General features: G+C 39.0%; 2 protein-coding genes across 3 annotated transcripts in view; both read left to right on the top strand.

Annotated features, from left to right (window-relative positions):
* The window catches only part of IFNAR2 (interferon alpha and beta receptor subunit 2), a 17,658-nt gene extending 376 nt beyond the window's left edge, over positions 1-17,282 (top strand). The window contains exons 1-9 of one of the 2 annotated variants that reach the window (XM_085297777.1): positions 1,890-1,982; positions 5,032-5,231; positions 5,345-5,386; positions 5,692-5,833; positions 7,473-7,636; positions 10,186-10,358; positions 12,417-12,579; positions 13,011-13,132; positions 15,896-17,282. In XM_085297777.1, the coding sequence (XP_085153903.1) occupies position 5,231; positions 5,345-5,386; positions 5,692-5,833; positions 7,473-7,636; positions 10,186-10,358; positions 12,417-12,579; positions 13,011-13,132; positions 15,896-16,579 (1,491 nt within the window). In that variant the 5' untranslated portion in view covers positions 1,890-1,982; positions 5,032-5,230 and the 3' untranslated portion in view covers positions 16,580-17,282. Of the gene's footprint in view, positions 1-1,885; positions 1,983-5,031; positions 5,232-5,344; positions 5,387-5,691; positions 5,834-7,472; positions 7,637-10,185; positions 10,359-12,416; positions 12,580-13,010; positions 13,133-15,895 lie in introns of those variants that run through there. The other variant, XM_085297776.1, reaches the window with a different exon arrangement.
* Positions 17,283-17,775: 493 nt separating this feature from the next.
* Positions 17,776-18,101, top strand: part of IL10RB (interleukin 10 receptor subunit beta) — a 12,151-nt gene continuing 11,825 nt past the window's right edge. The window contains exon 1 of the mRNA XM_085297837.1: positions 17,776-17,806. Coding sequence (XP_085153963.1) covers positions 17,776-17,806 — 31 coding nt within the window. The remainder of the gene's footprint in view (positions 17,807-18,101) is intronic.

Genomic DNA, 18,101 nt, shown 5'->3' with positions numbered 1-18,101 from the left:
GGGGGGGGAAGGACAGCGGTTTTGTGCGCCACAGGCGGCCCCAGGGCTCGGGGCAGCTGCCGGGGCCGGTGGGGTGGCCGGGCTGAGCGGGCAGCCGCGGTGTGCCGCCCCCTCTCCGCGGCGAGGGGCGGTCTCCGGGGGCGCCAGGCAGCCGGGAGGGGCTTCCTGGCGAGCCCCCGTCCTCTCGGAGCGCCCCGCTGCGCGCCGCGCGGAGGTCGAGGTCTCCTTACGGGCAGGACGCGTTGGGTAGCGGCGAGCGGCTTGGTGCGGAGGGCCGGCCGCCTTCCCGGGGCGGGCTTTCGGCCGGAGGCGGCCGGGGCGCGCTGAAACCGGGCGCTGGAGGAGGGTTGTATGAGCGAGCGCGGAGCTGACTGTCGGAATCGGCCCTGAGGCGCGTTGTGGCGAGCTTGGGTGCGGGGAGATGTATTGGCTCAAATCCGTGAGGAAAAGCACACCCCAGTGCGCTCTGGCAGAGCTTTTCGTCGTTAGGTTTAAGTGCTTTTTCGCTGAGCCCACTGCCGTGCTGGGGAGGCACAAAGTAGTTGAGGAGCCTGTTGGTACCTTTTAACGCTGCGTATCCGGCAGCGGTACCTCCAGGGCCCTGTCCAGCTCACTGCTGGCTCCGTTTGGGAAACAGATTTGTGGTTAACGGAGGTAACTTGGCTTTTTTCTTTCTTTCTCTTTTTTTTTTTTTTTTTTTTTTTTTTTTTTTTTTTTTTTTAAGACTAAATGATTTCAGGATCCTTAGAACTGACTTAGCCCAAGTCCTGCTGCAAAGCCAGGAACAGAGCGCAGGTGTAACCTTGCAATCCGCTGCGTGATCCTCTGGTTCACGCTGCTTCAGCAGTAAAGCTAACCCATACATCCCGTTACCTGTGCAGATTTAGTACGTTCCTCCACTGACTTCTCTACCTGAAACGTTTCTTGCAGTCTTGCTGCTTCTCGAAAGGTATTCAAATAAGCAGATTTCTATAAATAAACATGCCATCTGCTTGTTTCAGTGACAGATCATTTTGAGGTATGTACGTGCGCTGCTCAGTAGCTAGTCATACAGGAATGCTTCAAGTCCTACAGGAAGGAACTAACATGGGCAGATACGCATGGTACTATATATGGAGTAGTTTGATATATCTTGGAGTTAATTGCAAGATTTTAAACAGAAAAATATTTTGTGAAGTGAATTCAGGAACCTCAAAGTTTTCCCCACGGAGAGATCATTTTGAACAGCCTGAAGGATCAGATCCTACAAGTATAACTCTGCTTTTTAAAGTGACTGTGAAAATAATACTGTAAGGCTTTAGTTTTCTATGTGGCTTCTGAACAAAGCTTGCTACCTTGTTGAGAGTAAAAAGGGATTTTTTTCATTCTTTTTTTCTTTGTAATCTGTATGCTTCACTTAAATAAGAAAGTCATTTTTTTTCTGTCTCATTCACTAGTACCAGAACTAAGTGGGCTTGATTAAATATTTAGTTAAAATTGGTGACTTAATCACTTTCCAGCTCAAATAAAGCCAAATAGTCATTATTTTGTTATTGTATTTATCATGTTGGATTCAGTGGCATAGAATTTTCAGATGCTGTCTTCATACAAAATCAGTACAAATAATCAGGAAATGTTTTGTGCATTTATTTGAAACGATAACAGTGCTTTCCATGTGAAAAAAAGGAAAAATGCTATTATCGTAAAATTACGTGTCTAAACTGGCTGCCCTGTAATGTAATGGCAGTAACAGTGCTGTTCAGTACCCTTTCAGTGCTGTTGTCCCCACACGCATGCATGCTGAAGCGGTGAAAATAACTCTTTGTATATAGACCTCATTTCACTTGCAAGTTGTTCACTAATACAATTTGCTGAATCTGATTGTTGTTGTTTAATGTATTTGCAGGTATAGAAGCAAAATGTGTATTTCATAACAAGTAGGTTATATTTCTTAATCATAATGGCAACACTGATGAATGGACCACCGCGCTTCTATGAACTTGGTAAGTTACTTGTAATTTTATACTGTAAGAAAAGTGTTATTGCTGATTTTTCATTATTGCCTTTTCTGAGTTACTGAACTGTGATTCTAGCATGCTATTATACAGCTGTCCCTGGAATATTTTATCAAATCAAGATTCCACTGTATTCTATATATTCTGACCTATAAATAAACCGTTTTCCCTTCAGAAAAAGAATGCTTTAAAACAACTTACTACTTTCCCTACATTTCCAGTAGACTTTCAATTGGATATTTTGTTTTTCATTTCTTAGGTATGTGTGTTCCCCTCCCCCGGACACTCTGGTTTCTGGATTAATAGGCACAACAAACATAGATTACAGCTGAAACAACAAACTTAGTGGGAAATTATCCTGATAGAACTATTTAATTCTGTAAAAAGGACAAAAGACTTCCCTGTTTAGTTTACAATCTTTTTTTTTTCCTCTAGTCCATTGTTTCCCACAGTTATTTGGTCTATAGTGTTTCTTCTTTCTGCTTGTGTTCCTTATGTAAGAGTCTGACTTACTCAGTTTTTACAACTCCAACTGTTCTTGTTAGCCTTATTTGTTGAAACAAAGTTACTGAACTATTTTGAACTCTAAATGAACTAAACTTGATTTTGAAAGGGAGAAGTATTTAAAATTCACAAAGAAGGAGAGATAAGATCTTGTGAACAGGAATTCCTTCAACAAGACAGCTGACGACTGGCAAGGTAGCTGGGTTAAAAGAGAACAGCAAAAAATGCTCCTTCTAAACCAAAGAGTTTGCTCTAAGGAAGTGTATCATTAGTAGAGTCTGTACACTGACAATGTTTATTTGTATAATGGTAATATCTTTGGTGTGCTAGAGACTGTGTGCCTGTTGAGGAAAAGGGAGAATTCCTACCATCATGACTATAGAGCTGAGCTTGTGTTCAGGTGAAGAATAATAACTGTTACAGTACAGTGCTGTGTTTTTCATTCTGCCTAGGCCTTTTTTTGTAGACAGGTGATCTGTTACTATCACGGAAGAAATAGATTGTTCCACTTCTGCTAACTGTACTTCTGTAAGGGTGTATTTATTATTTGATAATAATGTAGAAGAACGGAAGACATGCAAGAGGATATCTATGGTTTAAATAACTCATCTCTCAAGCCTCAGTGTGTCATCTGTGTGAACATATGTTTGCTGCATGTACAACTCATTTGAGTTGGTTAATCTCTGGATGCTGGGAGCATAGTTTAATACTTGTGAGACTAATGTCCTGAGAGCTAGATTTGTAAGAGGCACTTGGTTTGCAAAATCCAAATGGTTTCAACAAGTTAGGTGGCTAAGTGCATTTATATATTCTTCTGTGTGTGCCCACTGCTAATTAATGAGTCAGGATTTTTAAGACACTTCTCTGCAGCCATAACAATATTTATTTAAGTGAAGATATTTATTTAAGTGAATAAGAAATGCTTCCTCTTGTCTTCCAGTTCTTTGCAAAAATAGAGAAGGAATTCAAAATAACTGCTTTCATGTGTTAGGAAAATTCTCCCTGTGTGTCTGGAGCAGAACACCTGGGATGTCTGACCCACAACTGTTCTGAATACCCTCTAATTTAGCAAGAAAATGTATTGTGCCATGTTTCACATGCTCCCAGCCATTATTTGTAGATTTCCAGAAAGGTCTGGCGTTTGTGGTGCGGGGTTTTTTGTTTTGTTTTGTTTTAAGTCTCGGACTTCTTTTATCTTTTCAGGATCTTTCTTATTGTGACACATCTTATTGATGCAGGAAATAGTAGTTGTGTGGCACCCAAGAGCCTTGGTCATGGACCACTACTAGTGCTATTGTGCTAGTTGCTGCACAAATGTAAAATCTGAAAGACATTCCCTGAGGTACAGGAGCTACCATTCTAGCCAAGATCAGGAGAATAATTAAAAAAAAAAAGTCAACAGTGGCATCAGGTCAGCAGTGTTGTGGATATTTTCTTATTATTGGGATAGAGGGTTAGTTGTAGTGACCAGAAGGAGGTTTTGGAGAAGAATTCTAGGGAAAACAATGAAGTAATTTTACAGAGGTTTCCAGGAAATTCCTTTAAGGCATGAGAAAAAGCATGCTTGTTTGCAGTTAAACTAATGACTTCTCTGGTCCACTGAAGGTAGGAGTTAGTATCTCATCAGCAAGAACAGAGACAAAGGACAGGCCACAAAACCTTGAAAATGAAAACCAGAAGTTTGTATTTGTCATGCTCGGCGGTGGGAAGTAAACCAGAGTACCTCAAGAAAAATTTAGAATGGTCAAAACAATGGTTAAAAGAATGACTTGAAACAACACTGAACAGACATGAATAACACAAGACTGGATTTGTCAAGCCCAGTGAAAAAGGATGAAGTGAGAATCTGGATGAAAAGCTAGTCTCTTATGAGTGTTTTTTATATATATGTGTGTGTGTGTGTRTATATATATATTTATATATATAAATATATATATATTTATATATATATAAAAAAGGGTGGGGGTGAGGGAAGGACTCTAGATGTCAGGATCTGAGAGAAGACTTGAGATCAAGAGGATGCTCAGACTGTAGGCCTGACTGACAGGCTGAACGTGGCCTTAATTGTGGCTATTAACACAAGAAGTGTGAGAGTGTCACAGTGTCCATTTGTTTTTGTTTCTTTTACAGGCAGAGAATAGAGTGGAAGAAAGTTAGAAGCACCCACAGGGGAATGGGGGAATGTTACAGAAATGGGTCATGAACTTTACCTTGGAAAGGAGAGGCAACTGGAATAGAGAGTGTTAAGAGTTAGTTGACTGAAAACAGTGAATTATATCCTGAAGTTCTTAAGCTACTGCACTGAAGATTCCCCACATTCAGCAAAGGACATCTGTGAAAATGATTGTCATATTCTTAAGCTGTGATATTTATCTTTTTCCAGATCAGTTTTAAGATTCTTGTCCTGACTTAACATGGTGTTTAATAGCAGAGTAAGCTACCTGAAATGCGGTTAGAACTCTCTTAAGATAATATTTGATAAGTACTTCTTAATTAAGTTTGTTCAAACTGAGACTTCAGCCTCTTATACTAGGGATCAGCATGAGCCTGAAAAACAGTGCAGTTATCAAAGAACTGGCTGCTAGGGGGGCGTGATCCAACAACTGATTGGAGAGGGACATCCACGCTCTGGGGAATGGAAGAAAGAGCAGAGAAAAGGAGGAAGACGTTAAAGAGAGAACCCAGCCACACACAAAGTTAAGGGGCTACAGAAGCACTTCCGTTGAGAGAATAGTTAGTATTGTCTCTAACTGTTGCAAATTAATATTGCCAGTAATAAATTAGTATGTCTCATGAGTCAGATATTGTAGACATACAATGCACTAATACATAGTTTCATTTTCCAGTGTGCATCAGCATTCTGTCTACAGCTTGTTACAGCTTGCCTGGTAAGAGTTCTTACTGTGTTTCAAATATATTTCCTAATGCTTTATAAAAAGATTTGCATGTGCTTATCAGGCATCGTTTTAAAACTTTTTGCCTTTTGAAGGAAGAACTTCGTACAGATAAAGCAGAACAGGATAGTCTTTGCATTGGTTGCTATTGTGCTGAACTCAATGCTATTCTGTAGTTGCTTTATTTTGGGGCTGATAATAGGCTGCTTTAGTGGGATTTATTGATTAGAATTGATGCATTCTTGCATTTGCTTGTCATTCCTCTTCATGTCATATGTTTAACTTTTTTTTCTGTTTAGAAAACAGAAAAGAGATTGTGAGAGGACCACCTCACAATCTACAAATGAAATCTCAAAATTTCCAGCACATTTTGTCCTGGCAGGCAGGAACTAATCTAACTGTACCAATACATTATCGTGTCCTGTACACTGCAGACCGCAGGTATGTCTGATTTTACTGTATAATTAGCTATACCTCACTTAAGCTTGCTGCATATTCACGCTGTAGCAAATTGTCATTGAAAAGAAGCAATTGCAAAAAAACCCAGAGACATTTGCACTCAAATTTATTAATAACTTCTTTACTTCTTTTTGCACTCTGTTCTTTGTCATCATTTGAAATGACTGTACCTTAACAAATAGATTGCATTAGGTCTACTGGAGGAGTCTTCAGGAGCACTAAGAACTGACTGACCTTTGCTCAGCTGAACTGTTCTTTTGGAAACAGTTTTGCCAAGGTGTCTAGTTGTAAAGGTGGCTGGTAGATGTTTTGTAGCTACAAAATTGTTCAAGAGTAGCTCTTTTGTTTGTAGATATGACATGTGGCTAGCTTTTAGGGCTGAGCTCCTGGAGACTTGCCAGGTAACCAGGAGTGCTGGTTATAGGAGTAAATGAGCCACTGAGGCTGCTGAGGTCAGCCCTGCTGGTTGCCCTGGTACTCACCTGCATGTTCTAGCTCACATGGAGTGATGGGGTTTTGGGGAGCCATTTCCCCCCCCCTATATCACCGCCATTCCTAGAGCTTACCCTGCTTTTGTCTTCCTGAAGGATGTGGTCTTGTGACTCTTGGACATAGGAAGATTTGGGAATGTAGGCTAAGGAGACTGGCCATTTGATATAGAACCAATTTATCTTATTAGTATATTTGATTTCAGTGTCATTTATCCAAAATCTTTATAGGCAGTTTCCTTAATGCTGTATGTCTTCCTTACATACATAACTGTTCTGGGTCTTTATGACACAACTGAAAGTTGGAAAAGAAAGGCCTGAAAAATAATCATGTTTGAGGTTATGGGTCAAATGCTGTTTTGTGTGTGACTAGTCTGAGGCATGTAAAACAACTTGTATCAGAAGTAACTTTCAAATATATTGTCAGTAGAAAGATTATCCTGGGTTTGAGGGGTTTTTTTGTTTGTTTTTTTTTTTCTTTTTTTTAATTAATGATAGTAGGATCTAGGAACTCCAATTTGAATTAGGACCCCTTCATGCAATGCCGTCTAAAAACACACTGATACAGCCGCTGACTAAACAAGTATGCCATTGAAATAAAGAAAACAAAAGACTAACAACAAATCAAGCAAAGTTAGCCTTGTAGTGTAAATGTGGACGAGCAGATGGGTGTTCGAATGACCCAGCATTTGAAAGAGCTTCAGATGTTATTAGCTATTGGTGGAGGGGCTGTCTTGAGGTTGCATCCTTCAAGTTTATCATTACAGAATGTGCAAAGCAGGAAGCAATACTGCTCGTGTTCTGGTTCTCCAGTAGGAATGACAGTGGTGACTTAGGTTGCCCTGGGAACAGAACCAGACAGGTACCACCTACACATTCTCCCTCTGCTCCCCTCATACCTCTTGATCAGCTGAGTTCGATTTTGCTATTTTTTAAGGTCTTCATCGAAATAATCTTTCTTGCTTTCCTAGAATGAGAGTACAATCAAAAATAATTCRGATCTTATTTTTTGCTTATACGTTGAGCAAGAACACTGATCTTTTGATCCAGCACATCTGTCAATTTTTGTTTTCTTCAGAAATGCTTTCTTAAAGCAGGTAATAGGTTATTTTGATTTTTATTTCAATTTAAAGGAACTGGAATACTGCTAAAAGATGTTCAAATATTACACAGCTCTTGTGCGATCTGACAGAGGATTTTAAAGATGTTGACCTTCGGTACTTTACAGTAGTTCAGAGCTTCGTAGGAACTGAAGTATTCAATTCTTCTTTACTTGATTTTGGACCATCTACTGAGAGTAAGTTATCTGTCTGCATTTGTTCATTTTGGTAGTTTTTATTTCTACTTACATATAAATGATACTCTGCGAACTTTACAGTAAGACACTCCAAGGTAATATGGTTGCTATCTTTATTCCTTTATGTGAGAGAATGTGAGTTGATATATCATCTAGTGCATAACAGAATATAAGATATACAGACAGCTTTCTGAAATGTGTGGCTAAAGTGGTTCTGATAAATGGGCAACATTCTTGGTTTGGGGAAAAAACAAAAAACAACATATATGCTTATATATGTATGAAAAAATGTATATGTGCATGTACGTATGTAGGAAATAGTGACTTTTACTTTGTGCTTGTGAATGCTCAACATGATACTAAGTGTGTAAGATGTTTAAAGCAGTATTTTTTATTATTATTTAAGATTCTGTATCTTCAAGTAGTCAGTGTTAGGAATTAAAATATGTCCATACTAGATGTTGGGGGAAGAGGTTTATCCGCTTGTTCATCAGTTTACTTTTTTCCTTTTATTTGCTTCTACAAGAAGATGCTTACGTCTTTTCATGCCAGAGGTGGCCTCAACCTGAAGCTCTGCTTCTGGAATTCAGATTTGAAGTAAGATAAAAAAAAGATAAAGGAATGTCTCTTTGGAGAGCTCAGTAGTTAGTGGTGTGCTGAGACTAAAGCTACTGACCATAGACGGTTTCTGTAGCTTTATACCAATCCAGCTCACTTGGTTTGAAAAAGTTAGAGAAGTAACTTCCATTGAAGGTAATGGGTGTACTCTCCAATTGGTGGACTACAGGGGAGAAATAGCGAGTTTGTTATGTCTTAATTCAACACTGGTAGCTACCATTATGTCCACCTCTGATCCCAAAAATGTTGGAAAAAAATGGAGAGAATTAGGAGAATAGCCCCCCAAAAACCCTAAAGGATTTGTAAACATCTGTCAGAGGTGGAAGTCCTTCAACAATTAGTTTAATAAAGAAAAGGATCAGAAAGTGCCTTGGCCTCTGGTTAATGTGCTAGCAGGCTTTTTCAGTCTAGCAAACAAGGCATAACAGCATATCCTGACTGGAAGCTAGACAAATTTGAGGTAGAAACAAGAGACATGTTTTGAGTTGACCAGTGGAACAAAATACCAGGTGATCTGGCTGGTTCTCCATCAATGACAATTTGTAAACTTAAAGTGGGATGCTTTTCTGGAAGTTCTCTAGGTCAAATCATAAGCAACTGAGTCAAGTTCTGTAACGTGTTTTTTAGGACATGGGACTTCATGAACCCAGTAGTCTTTTTTTGTTTCATAGTGACTGAATAGGTAGGAGACTATCCTGAGTTATTTCCTATGGGGAGTAGTTCACATCTGCTTTAAAATAGTGAGAGTGGATTTAGTCCTGTTGAGAAATGGATTTGAGCAAAAATATATGTTTTCCAGAGAGAGTCAGGATAACAATTGCAACCAAGTTCAAGCTAGCATTTATTTTTAACTGAAAAAGGAAGTAGTAAGTTTGGAACTGTATTGAACAATATATGCTTTTCTGTTTGAGGTTTGATGAAAACTTGCATTTTTTGTAGATATGAAGCTTTTTAAAAAAAAAAAAAAAAAATCCAGGTGAAACCTCTTCCCTTCCTACCCAGTTTTATGAACAGAAATAATTACCCAATGTATGTTACTCTTTGAATTTTGCAGAGCTTGGTGAATCAGTCTCCACCTTGATCAAAACTCAGGTGCTTCTGGGAAAATGGAAGTGAAATGTAAATTTTAAGTGTCCAAGGGTGTTTTTTATCTTCCCTCCCCCAACTGTGCTATGAAGAAATATATGGTTCTGGAGGTAGTTTGTTCCTGTAATATTTTGAACTCCTAATTCTTTCCTCTGTTGGAGGAAAGAAGACTGTAGGCTTGATCCAGTATGGTAGTTTCTCTGATCTTGATGACTCTATAGTTTTGGAAAAAGGAGATAAAGAGTGTGTATGGCTTCCCCAAAACATGGATGTTCTGAGGAACTGAACTTTATTTTGAAGTCAAAGGCAATCGCACAGAAGTGTGGTGGCATTTAATTAGGTTCTCTGTCCTGCTCTTACTAGTTTTTAGTCTTTGGAGCTCAGCTGTCAAAGTGTTGCAACATGTAGCCTTTCTTGCAACCATATGAATTGGGCCGCACACTAATGAACTTCTACAGAGATCCCTTCCAGAGAATGACTATATGATGATGACTGTTCAGAAAGTAGTTATCTTTTTCTGTACATTAACCTCAGGTTTCCTCTCAAAAAGATAAAAAGCTCAGATTTCTGTGGGACCCAAGACAAAGTGATTGCCTCTGTCAGCTATATCCTTTTTTTTTTCCCTCCCCTCCACTGCTGAATGACTGCTTCTTTTTGTTTTTAAAACCTATTCACTTGGGAAAATATAGTTTGACCCTGGAACTTATATGCTTCAAGGCCTTCTGGACATTCAACAGCGACATGCTCTAGATTCTGTATACCCATCACAGAAACAAAATCGGTACTAAATGCAAAACATATGTTCTTCCCCACACACACTTCTCTTTTTTTTTTTTTTTCAATAGCATTCCTAGGACCACCAGAAGTTAATGTAAGTTCCTGTACAAACTGCATGAATATCACTGTAAAGCTGCCAACATCTCACTTGAGAAAAAATGAAAAGCTGCTGTCTTTAATCGATATATACAAAGAGCTCGATTATGAGATAACACTGAAAACACGTGATGGACAGCATAAGGTAAAGAACTTCTGGTTTTATTTGTACTTCAGAGAAGAAAGGAAAACAAAGTATAAAATGGCCCTAGTAGTTAGCAGGCTCACAGAAGCGAATAATACATGAATAGAAAGTACTTAGAAAACAAAGAGAGAGCCAACATAATCTGTCAAGAGCAAACTTGGCTTCCTTATGCACCAGGGAAGTAGTCTAGAAAAAGAATGCTGTTTGCCCTGTATCTTTACAGAAGTCAAGCAATCTTGATTTTTGCTCTTGGTTTGAGTATTGAACTAGAGAGGTAGATAGGCAGGATTATTACTTGATACAATCTTTACAGAATTGAGAAATCATCTTAAAATAATAGCAGATAATTCAGTAAGGAACAATGCAAGGCAGAACGCTTAAGAATAGTGAGCTACGCAGTGAGTAGAGTGGAAACGACTAAATAGGCAGCAGTTTTGCCAGAAAGGATGAGCACATTCTGCAATGTTACAAGCTAGACGTGAGTCAAGTGTTGCCAAAAAAAGGAGACCACATCATAGTGGATGTAGAAACATACCATAGAGAACCTATAGGAAGTCTTTTCTTCACATTCTTAGTGCTTGTAAAGCCCACCTGCAGCACTGTGGCCATTCCAAGGTTCAAAAAAGGCACAGACTGATTGTGTGGGATCCTAAAAGGAACAGTGAGGACTTGGGGGGGAGGGGGAGATCCTGAACCATGGCTCACCAGGAAATACTGGAAGTATAGGGAGCTGCTTAGTGTAAACAAGCAAAGCATGTTGAGAGGCCCAAGTCTCTTGATGTAAACATTGGCTGCAAAGAAGGAAGAAATAAACCTGACTGACTAAACCTTCACTCTGGGACAAAACCCAGCAAACTGAAATTGCAGCAGTGAAGGTTTTAAGTTAAGCATCAAGAGAGATTAATACTGGCACTGGCAAAGCACTGGAATAAAATGCCTAACCAGAGGGTAGACTGCCTGTACTGGCAATTTTGAACAGCACGTCAGACAGATTAGTACTTTAATCACTCTAGCTCGTTTTGCTATGAGTTACAGAGCTTGTCACACAGCTTGCGTAATATAGAGATTTTCCCCTGGTTTTTGAATTGGAATATCATTGGCAGTTTCATACGTGTAGAATCTATGTAAGACTGCTTCAAGGAGGCATATGATGACCAACATCTGGAGACGGAAGGAAATTCTTCTGCTCTTTTTTAATCTTTGATTATATGATGTTTCACAAATAGGCATATGGTGGGCATCTTAACATCAGCTAAAACTAGAGATGAAACTCTTGGCAAGGTAAACCTTCCTATGAAATGTCAGTTTTTGCAGTTTCACACGTTAACAACAATTTGATGCTGAAACATTTAAAAATTTCCCTATACTCTCCATTAGTTTCATCTCCCCCCAGCAATATTGCATTAGAGCAAGCCTTTCTGTCAGTCAGCCTGTGCACTGAGTACTTTTCAGCAGTATCTAATTGCTAAAATAGGAAAGATTTAATATTGTCTTCTGTAGTGTGAGAATTATTAACCCAGCCCACTTAGTTAAGCTTGTGAGCTGGGATGTAATACATAATAAAAAACAATTAAAATACTAAAAGTAGTTCCTTTCCAAGGTTTTGAATCAAGTGCCTAATAATCAGTGAAGATGAATATGTTTGAAGAGTGTAAGAAAACTAGCAATTTCATGGTACTTCTAAATTTTAAAATGTTACTGCATATCTCCATGAAGCAAACGCCCTCCAGATCCTGCAACTGCTTGATGAAATGAATGTTTGCGTGAACACTTCAAGGCTAGAAAAATATGAAAAAGCGTTCCCCTCTTTGGGAATGCTTTGGTTTGCTGAATCCAGGGCAAAACTACTGGAAATCCTTATAGATTTTCTTTCTTGCAAACAAAACTGTTCCATTTCAAAGAGCTAATACCCTCAAGTGAAATTTGATTTGTAAGAAGTTTCATTAAGTCAGTGCTAACTACTGCATTATTTCACTGAAATAGCTGTAATGTCTTATCAGGGATTGGGGATCTCTCTTAGGCAAATAGCTGACTTTAAAACATTGTCTTTCATGGCAGAGGCCACGTGAAAAAACGACTTCAGAAATTTTTAGTACGATCATTGAAGATTTGTATCCAAATAGAAATTATTGTGTGTCCGTTATGGTCTCTGCATCTCTGAATAAACTTTCCATCTCGTCACCCTGGAAATGTGTAACTGCAGGCTCTGTAACTCAACAAGGTAATTGTTCTATGATCCAGAATGGATTGTCTGACTTGATTTTGTGCAAGCGTTTTGTTTTTATGTAGCAAGATATACAAGTCAATTAACTCTGAAAATAGTAAGAGAGAAAATATTTTCCAAGTGAAAAGCATCTGGGGGTTTTGTAAGTAAAATATGAAAACCCTTCCATTGGGGGCTATGCATCTATTGTTAATTCTGCTAAGTGTACGTATCTACACTGACTGCATAAATCGTTATCAAAGWTGATATATTTATTTATTTTAATTCTTGAATCTAACCTTGAATTTCATCTCGTTTTGGGTTTGGATCAGGACCTCTAGATATCCTTTCTAACCAAAATTATTCTGCAATTCTAAATAGCTACGCTGAATGTATGATATGAAATGTGATCATTAGAAACTTCATTCATGATTTTTTTCATCTTGCAGATTATAGTATAGCTACAATCACAGGTGCTGTATGTTTTTCATTGATGGTCGTTGTTGTCATCATCAGCTGTATGTATGCAGGAGGTTTTTTTCTTCAAAAAAAATCACTTCCACATACCTTGGTATGTATTAATGTTCATATTTAAAAGTTAAACAAGTGCATATAATAACAAATTTGGAGTTAACCGCTTTCAAAGATAATCTGTGGATTACTGAATCTTGTGTATTATGCAGTGTAAATATTTGATCTTTTTCAAAAACATTTTTGCTACTTCTGGAGTAAGTTAGTGTGTAAGTTGTAGTGACAGGGAGACTCCCCAGCCTAACTTTAAAAGAACTCTTTACAGCAGCCAGATGCAGGCCAGACCCCACAGCAGAGTATCCAACATGGAATAACTGACCCCTTCTTTGAAAATTAGCTTATATGTAAATCCTTGCCACAGAGGACAGATGTCTTCCACTATCTGAGCCAGAGCAATAATTCCAAATCAAAACCATTCCAGTTCTTGGGTGAAGTACACAGGGAGAAAACCTAATCACTAACAGCGTTGCTAAAGGTACTCTGAAAACTTGATGTTTGCCACTCCTTAGCAAAGTGGTTTCTAGTTCATTTTGCCCAGCGTAGCTTTACTTCATCTTGCAGCATTGTGCTCTGCTCTAGGAACAAATCTGGTCCCTGCCATGACTGAATAAAACTTTCCATTTATTACACCAAGAATCAGATCATTCCCTGAAGATCTGAGGATAGTTTAACTAGTCCCTTGAGTGCTGGAGTTATAGAAAGGCATTTAAGAGTTCCTGTAACTGAAAGCAAATATTTTAAATTTGCCTCAAGGTTTTTTCTTCACCACATTTCCTTAGGACACTATGCTAAAAAGACAAAGTAGCTTTAAGTTCCAGTCTGTTTGAGCGACTAATCCTGTAGAGAAGCATAAATATGGCCTAGAACTGAGATGTTTGGCCTGTGAGGCTCATGAATCTGCAAAAGATGGTTCAGTAACTTAAGCAGATCTGGAGAAGCAAAGAGCCAGTATAAGTGGTCTAAGGTATTTCTTCTGGAGCTATGCTTCTTGCTTATTGTCCACAAAAGGAGACAAGGAGAGCATCTGAAAAGTACTAAAATAACAGTTCAGTAGCCTGGTAAGAAAGCAAGAGTTGGATGATGTTTGCGAAGAAGTTGTTGGAAATGGTCCCACATGCAGCATATAAGAACTTTCTCTCAGTTCACATTGACAAGGAGACAAAGGACAGATCATCAAAGACTCCTGTAGAGATGAGATTTTGCTTTGAGGAAGCAAGGTTCAAACACTTTTTCTCAGGAAGCCTGTCTACTTTGTAAACATCAGCAGTAGCTTTTGAGTCAAAGGAACCATCCTCTTTAGTGAAAACAGATATACCTAGGAGGTCCCCAACCTGTTAAGCTTCACATGTACCTCATGTTATAGATTGGGGTACAGTTATCTGCAGATACTTTTCTGGCAGGCAAGTTATCGTATTTGTTACTTCGAGAAAAGTTACGCAGTGCAGTTGAGCACCACTCCTCTGTGTGGCCTAATGGCCAGCTTCCTTCTCCAGGCTCAGTTATAATTTCTTACTGTATTTTATTGTGAACAGGAGGTAATGGAAAGCTTAATAGGGGAAAAAAATGAAATTTATATGCAAATTATCTCTACAGGAATATAGAGGTAATGTAGTTTCTCAGGATTGTGATCAGGCTGTCATAATATACTTGAATATTGAAGCTGGGTAAAAACAAAAGACAGAAGAAAAGAAACAATCTAGGTTTGGAAGAACAGTTACTTGTGGGGGGGTCACATACACAAGGTGAGCAGTGGCATTTGGAAGGTACCTTCAGATTTAGAATACGTTCTAATTGCTGTACTATTTGGTCAGGTGTAGTGATTGGCTAAAGTCCATGATTAGGGAAGAACAGTTAAGTTAATGAAGAAAGGAAGATAATGGTAACAAATCTCTTAATTTTTTTTCTGGTATTTTGAATAAAATGATTTGTTCTGTGAGAGTGTCATGTTTTAACACTTGAAGAAGTCATTATTTACTGAAGCTAATTTCCAATTAATTTCAGGCAAGAATATGATGCCTGGGGTCTCATTTCTATCCACTTCTTGGCTTTCTTCTTCTTTCTCTATAGTCTGTGATTTCTCTYGCATTTTGTTCTTTGAGTTTTTTTGTTTCCTTGTTTTTTACATAAGCCTTTACCATTTTCTGCAAACATAGCTAGAGCAGATTGGTGTCAACGTTTTCTAAAACTTTTTTTTTTTCCTCTGTTCTTAAATTTACCTTGCTATCCCTAAGAGTGCTCAGTGTGACTCTGCCAAGTTGCTTCTAAGGTTAATCTTTAATTTTCAGCATTTTTTTTGTCCAGTGCTTCAGCTGTCAGTAATCATCAGACAGGTGGCCAGTAAAACAAAGAAAATGGGCTTTAGGATGTTACCCAGGTCATTGCTTCAAATGGTAACTTTCTAATGGACATTGAAATCTTTACTCGTGTAAGGCTCCTCTTCTTTGGCATGGTAATTATAAGAGATAGTAGAGAATTGCAAGATTCACCTCAAGTCCAAGATGTATTTATGAAATGAGCTTTTAGTCTCAGGTATCTCAAAAGTGAGAATTAAAACACTTTGTGTCTGATGCTGTTTGGTACTAGCAGTCACTTCTGTGTGTGTGCCTTGATTTATAGTGCAGGGTTTTATGTTTACAGGAATAGAGAAGACAGAATAGCTCTAGATGCTTTGAGCTTTGCAGAAAAGGCCAGAAACATGGTACAGAGAACCATTTGTTTGATAACCTCACGTTTATAGGTACTTTTTCATAGTTTGATGTGCATGTAAATTTGTTTCTTTTTTTAATTCGCCTTGTTCTTTTAGGTATTCACCAATACATTTGCCTATTCACCCTTTACATTTGAATCTGAAGAAATAACCTTTGTAGAGGTAACTTTTAAAGAGGTTAAAAAAAAGGCAAAGGAACATAGTGGCTATGGCAGTGATGAAGATGACGATGATGACAGTGGAAGCGATACCGGGAGTAATCATGACTATGCAAGGCGTGATATCTTCAGTCGAGCGCCTTTTTCCTCTGACACGTCAAATGCATTTCTGCAGTGCTCTACGGACAGTACTTGTGAAGACAGCAGCAGTCAGGCAAGTCAAAATCTAGACACTGACCTAGAAGACTTCAAAGAGGAAGAAATGAACATTGAAGAAGGTAAAGGTGCAAGTACAGAGTTACTAAATCCTTTCTCTGAGGTAAATTGTACCTCTTCTGGATCAAGGAATAGTGCTTGCTTTACCATAAACTTAAAAACTGTGCTGCTGGGAACCTCTGAAGAGAACATAGATAGTTCTACTGCTCTCCTCTCTTCCGAGAAAGATAAAGTCGACTGGCAAGATTCCGATGCTTTTGAATCAAAACTCCTTGATGACACAGGAACCATGCAGAAACCACTCTGTCATAACATCTCTCATGAATGGCAACATTCTTCTGATTCTGATGAAAGTGATTCATCAGACTCAGATACGGACCAAAAAACTGAATACATAAGAAGATGAATAAGTGAGAACCACTATTTTATAGCATACAAATATATATTGTCCTCTCTGTCTGTTTCTAGACTGAATACAGATTTGATCTTTCTCTCTCTTTTTTTTTTAACATTCTTGAAAGTATATGTCTGTATAATGAAAATAAGTGAAACTCACTTTTAACAAATATTACTGTGGTATCTTCAGGTATGGTCCAGGTTGTATAATCTGGAGAGAAACCCAGATGACTGTTCAGATGCAGAGATGTGGCAGAGATACAGAGCAGTTATTGTATTTTGCGTTTGATAGTGCTTACGAGGAGTTTATAGTCAGAAGGTCTGGTTAAGAGACCAGCCACTCACCTCTTCCTATACTATCTGTGTTAGAAAGAACAGTAATATAGAAGGAATCTCTGCTGTTAATTCTTAGCTTTTTGTGTGTGTGTGTGTGTGTGTGTGTGTGTGAAACCTGTTTTGCCAGATGGATTGTAGACATCAAGGTATGTATTGACTGTATTCAAGTCAACAAAGTGATTTCTGCATGAGTGTGTGCAGAGAAAGCTGATCTGAAATCGCAGAGAGGAAGGTAAAAATACTCAGATGCTTACAAAAAGATTGTCCTGAATAGGAATCAAGGCATTATATAAACCTTTTTTAAAGTTTTTATAATTTTGTACAGTTAATGTATACTACATTTTTTAATGACATAAAGGTATTTTAAGAAACAGTTACTGCAGTGTAAAGTTATTCTATAACACTTGTGCTTTGTGAAAATTCATAGACAAAGGTATGAAAAACCTGTAGCCTATGTGATGTGAATTTTCCTTTGACTTTGGCTTCTGCATACCTTGGAAAAGCTACCAGAGTTAGCCTACTGAGAAGTTATTCCTTACGGTAAGGCTTTTAGATGACAGGTAGCCAAGAAACCGGCTCTTTGCACCCTCTGAAGCTCTGCTTAGATGTTACTTTCCTGCCCATGGGTTGTTTCTGGCTGACACAGCTGGCAGTCATCGTTTCATCAGGATAGCCGAGAGTGATTTCTATCTATTGTACTACTTCTAAGAACTAAATAGATGCAAGTACCTGACACCTTGGATCGTTACAAAGTAAACATTTGCAGATTTGCACGTCAGCCATAGAGTTAGTGGATGAAAACTTTGCTCTTGGGGACCCTGTGATGGTGTGCTGCCTCTGGAGCAGTAAGTCTGCGCGAGCCTCTGCGCGATGGTGTGGGAGCCAGTGGAGGTGCTTGCAGGCGAGTGAGCGGCGCCAAGCTCACCCCAGGRGAGGCAGGAATTACCTCGGAGCCTCGTTCAATAACTAGGAAGGGGTAAATGGGCCAGAAACAAATGCATTAAGCCTGGAGAAAAAAAGAATGGGTGTTTAAGTAACAGTTTGAGAACGCTTAGCGGGTGAATAAGAGATTTTTGATGAGGGATGCAGAACACCGCGGCAGAAGTGGCCCCCGCGTTCCAGCCGCTGCCGGCTGCGCCCCGGCCCGGGGCCTCGCGGCCTTGCCTCGGGCCCGGCCCCGCGGGCTGGCCGTGGGA

This window comes from Rhea americana, unplaced genomic scaffold (assembly GCF_003343005.1).
Source record: "Rhea americana isolate MKP2758 unplaced genomic scaffold, rheAme1 scaffold_130, whole genome shotgun sequence".
Classification (NCBI taxonomy): domain Eukaryota; kingdom Metazoa; phylum Chordata; class Aves; order Rheiformes; family Rheidae; genus Rhea; species Rhea americana.
The sequence above is the reverse complement of the archived record's forward strand: the minus strand, read 5'-3'. Positions and strand labels throughout refer to the sequence as shown.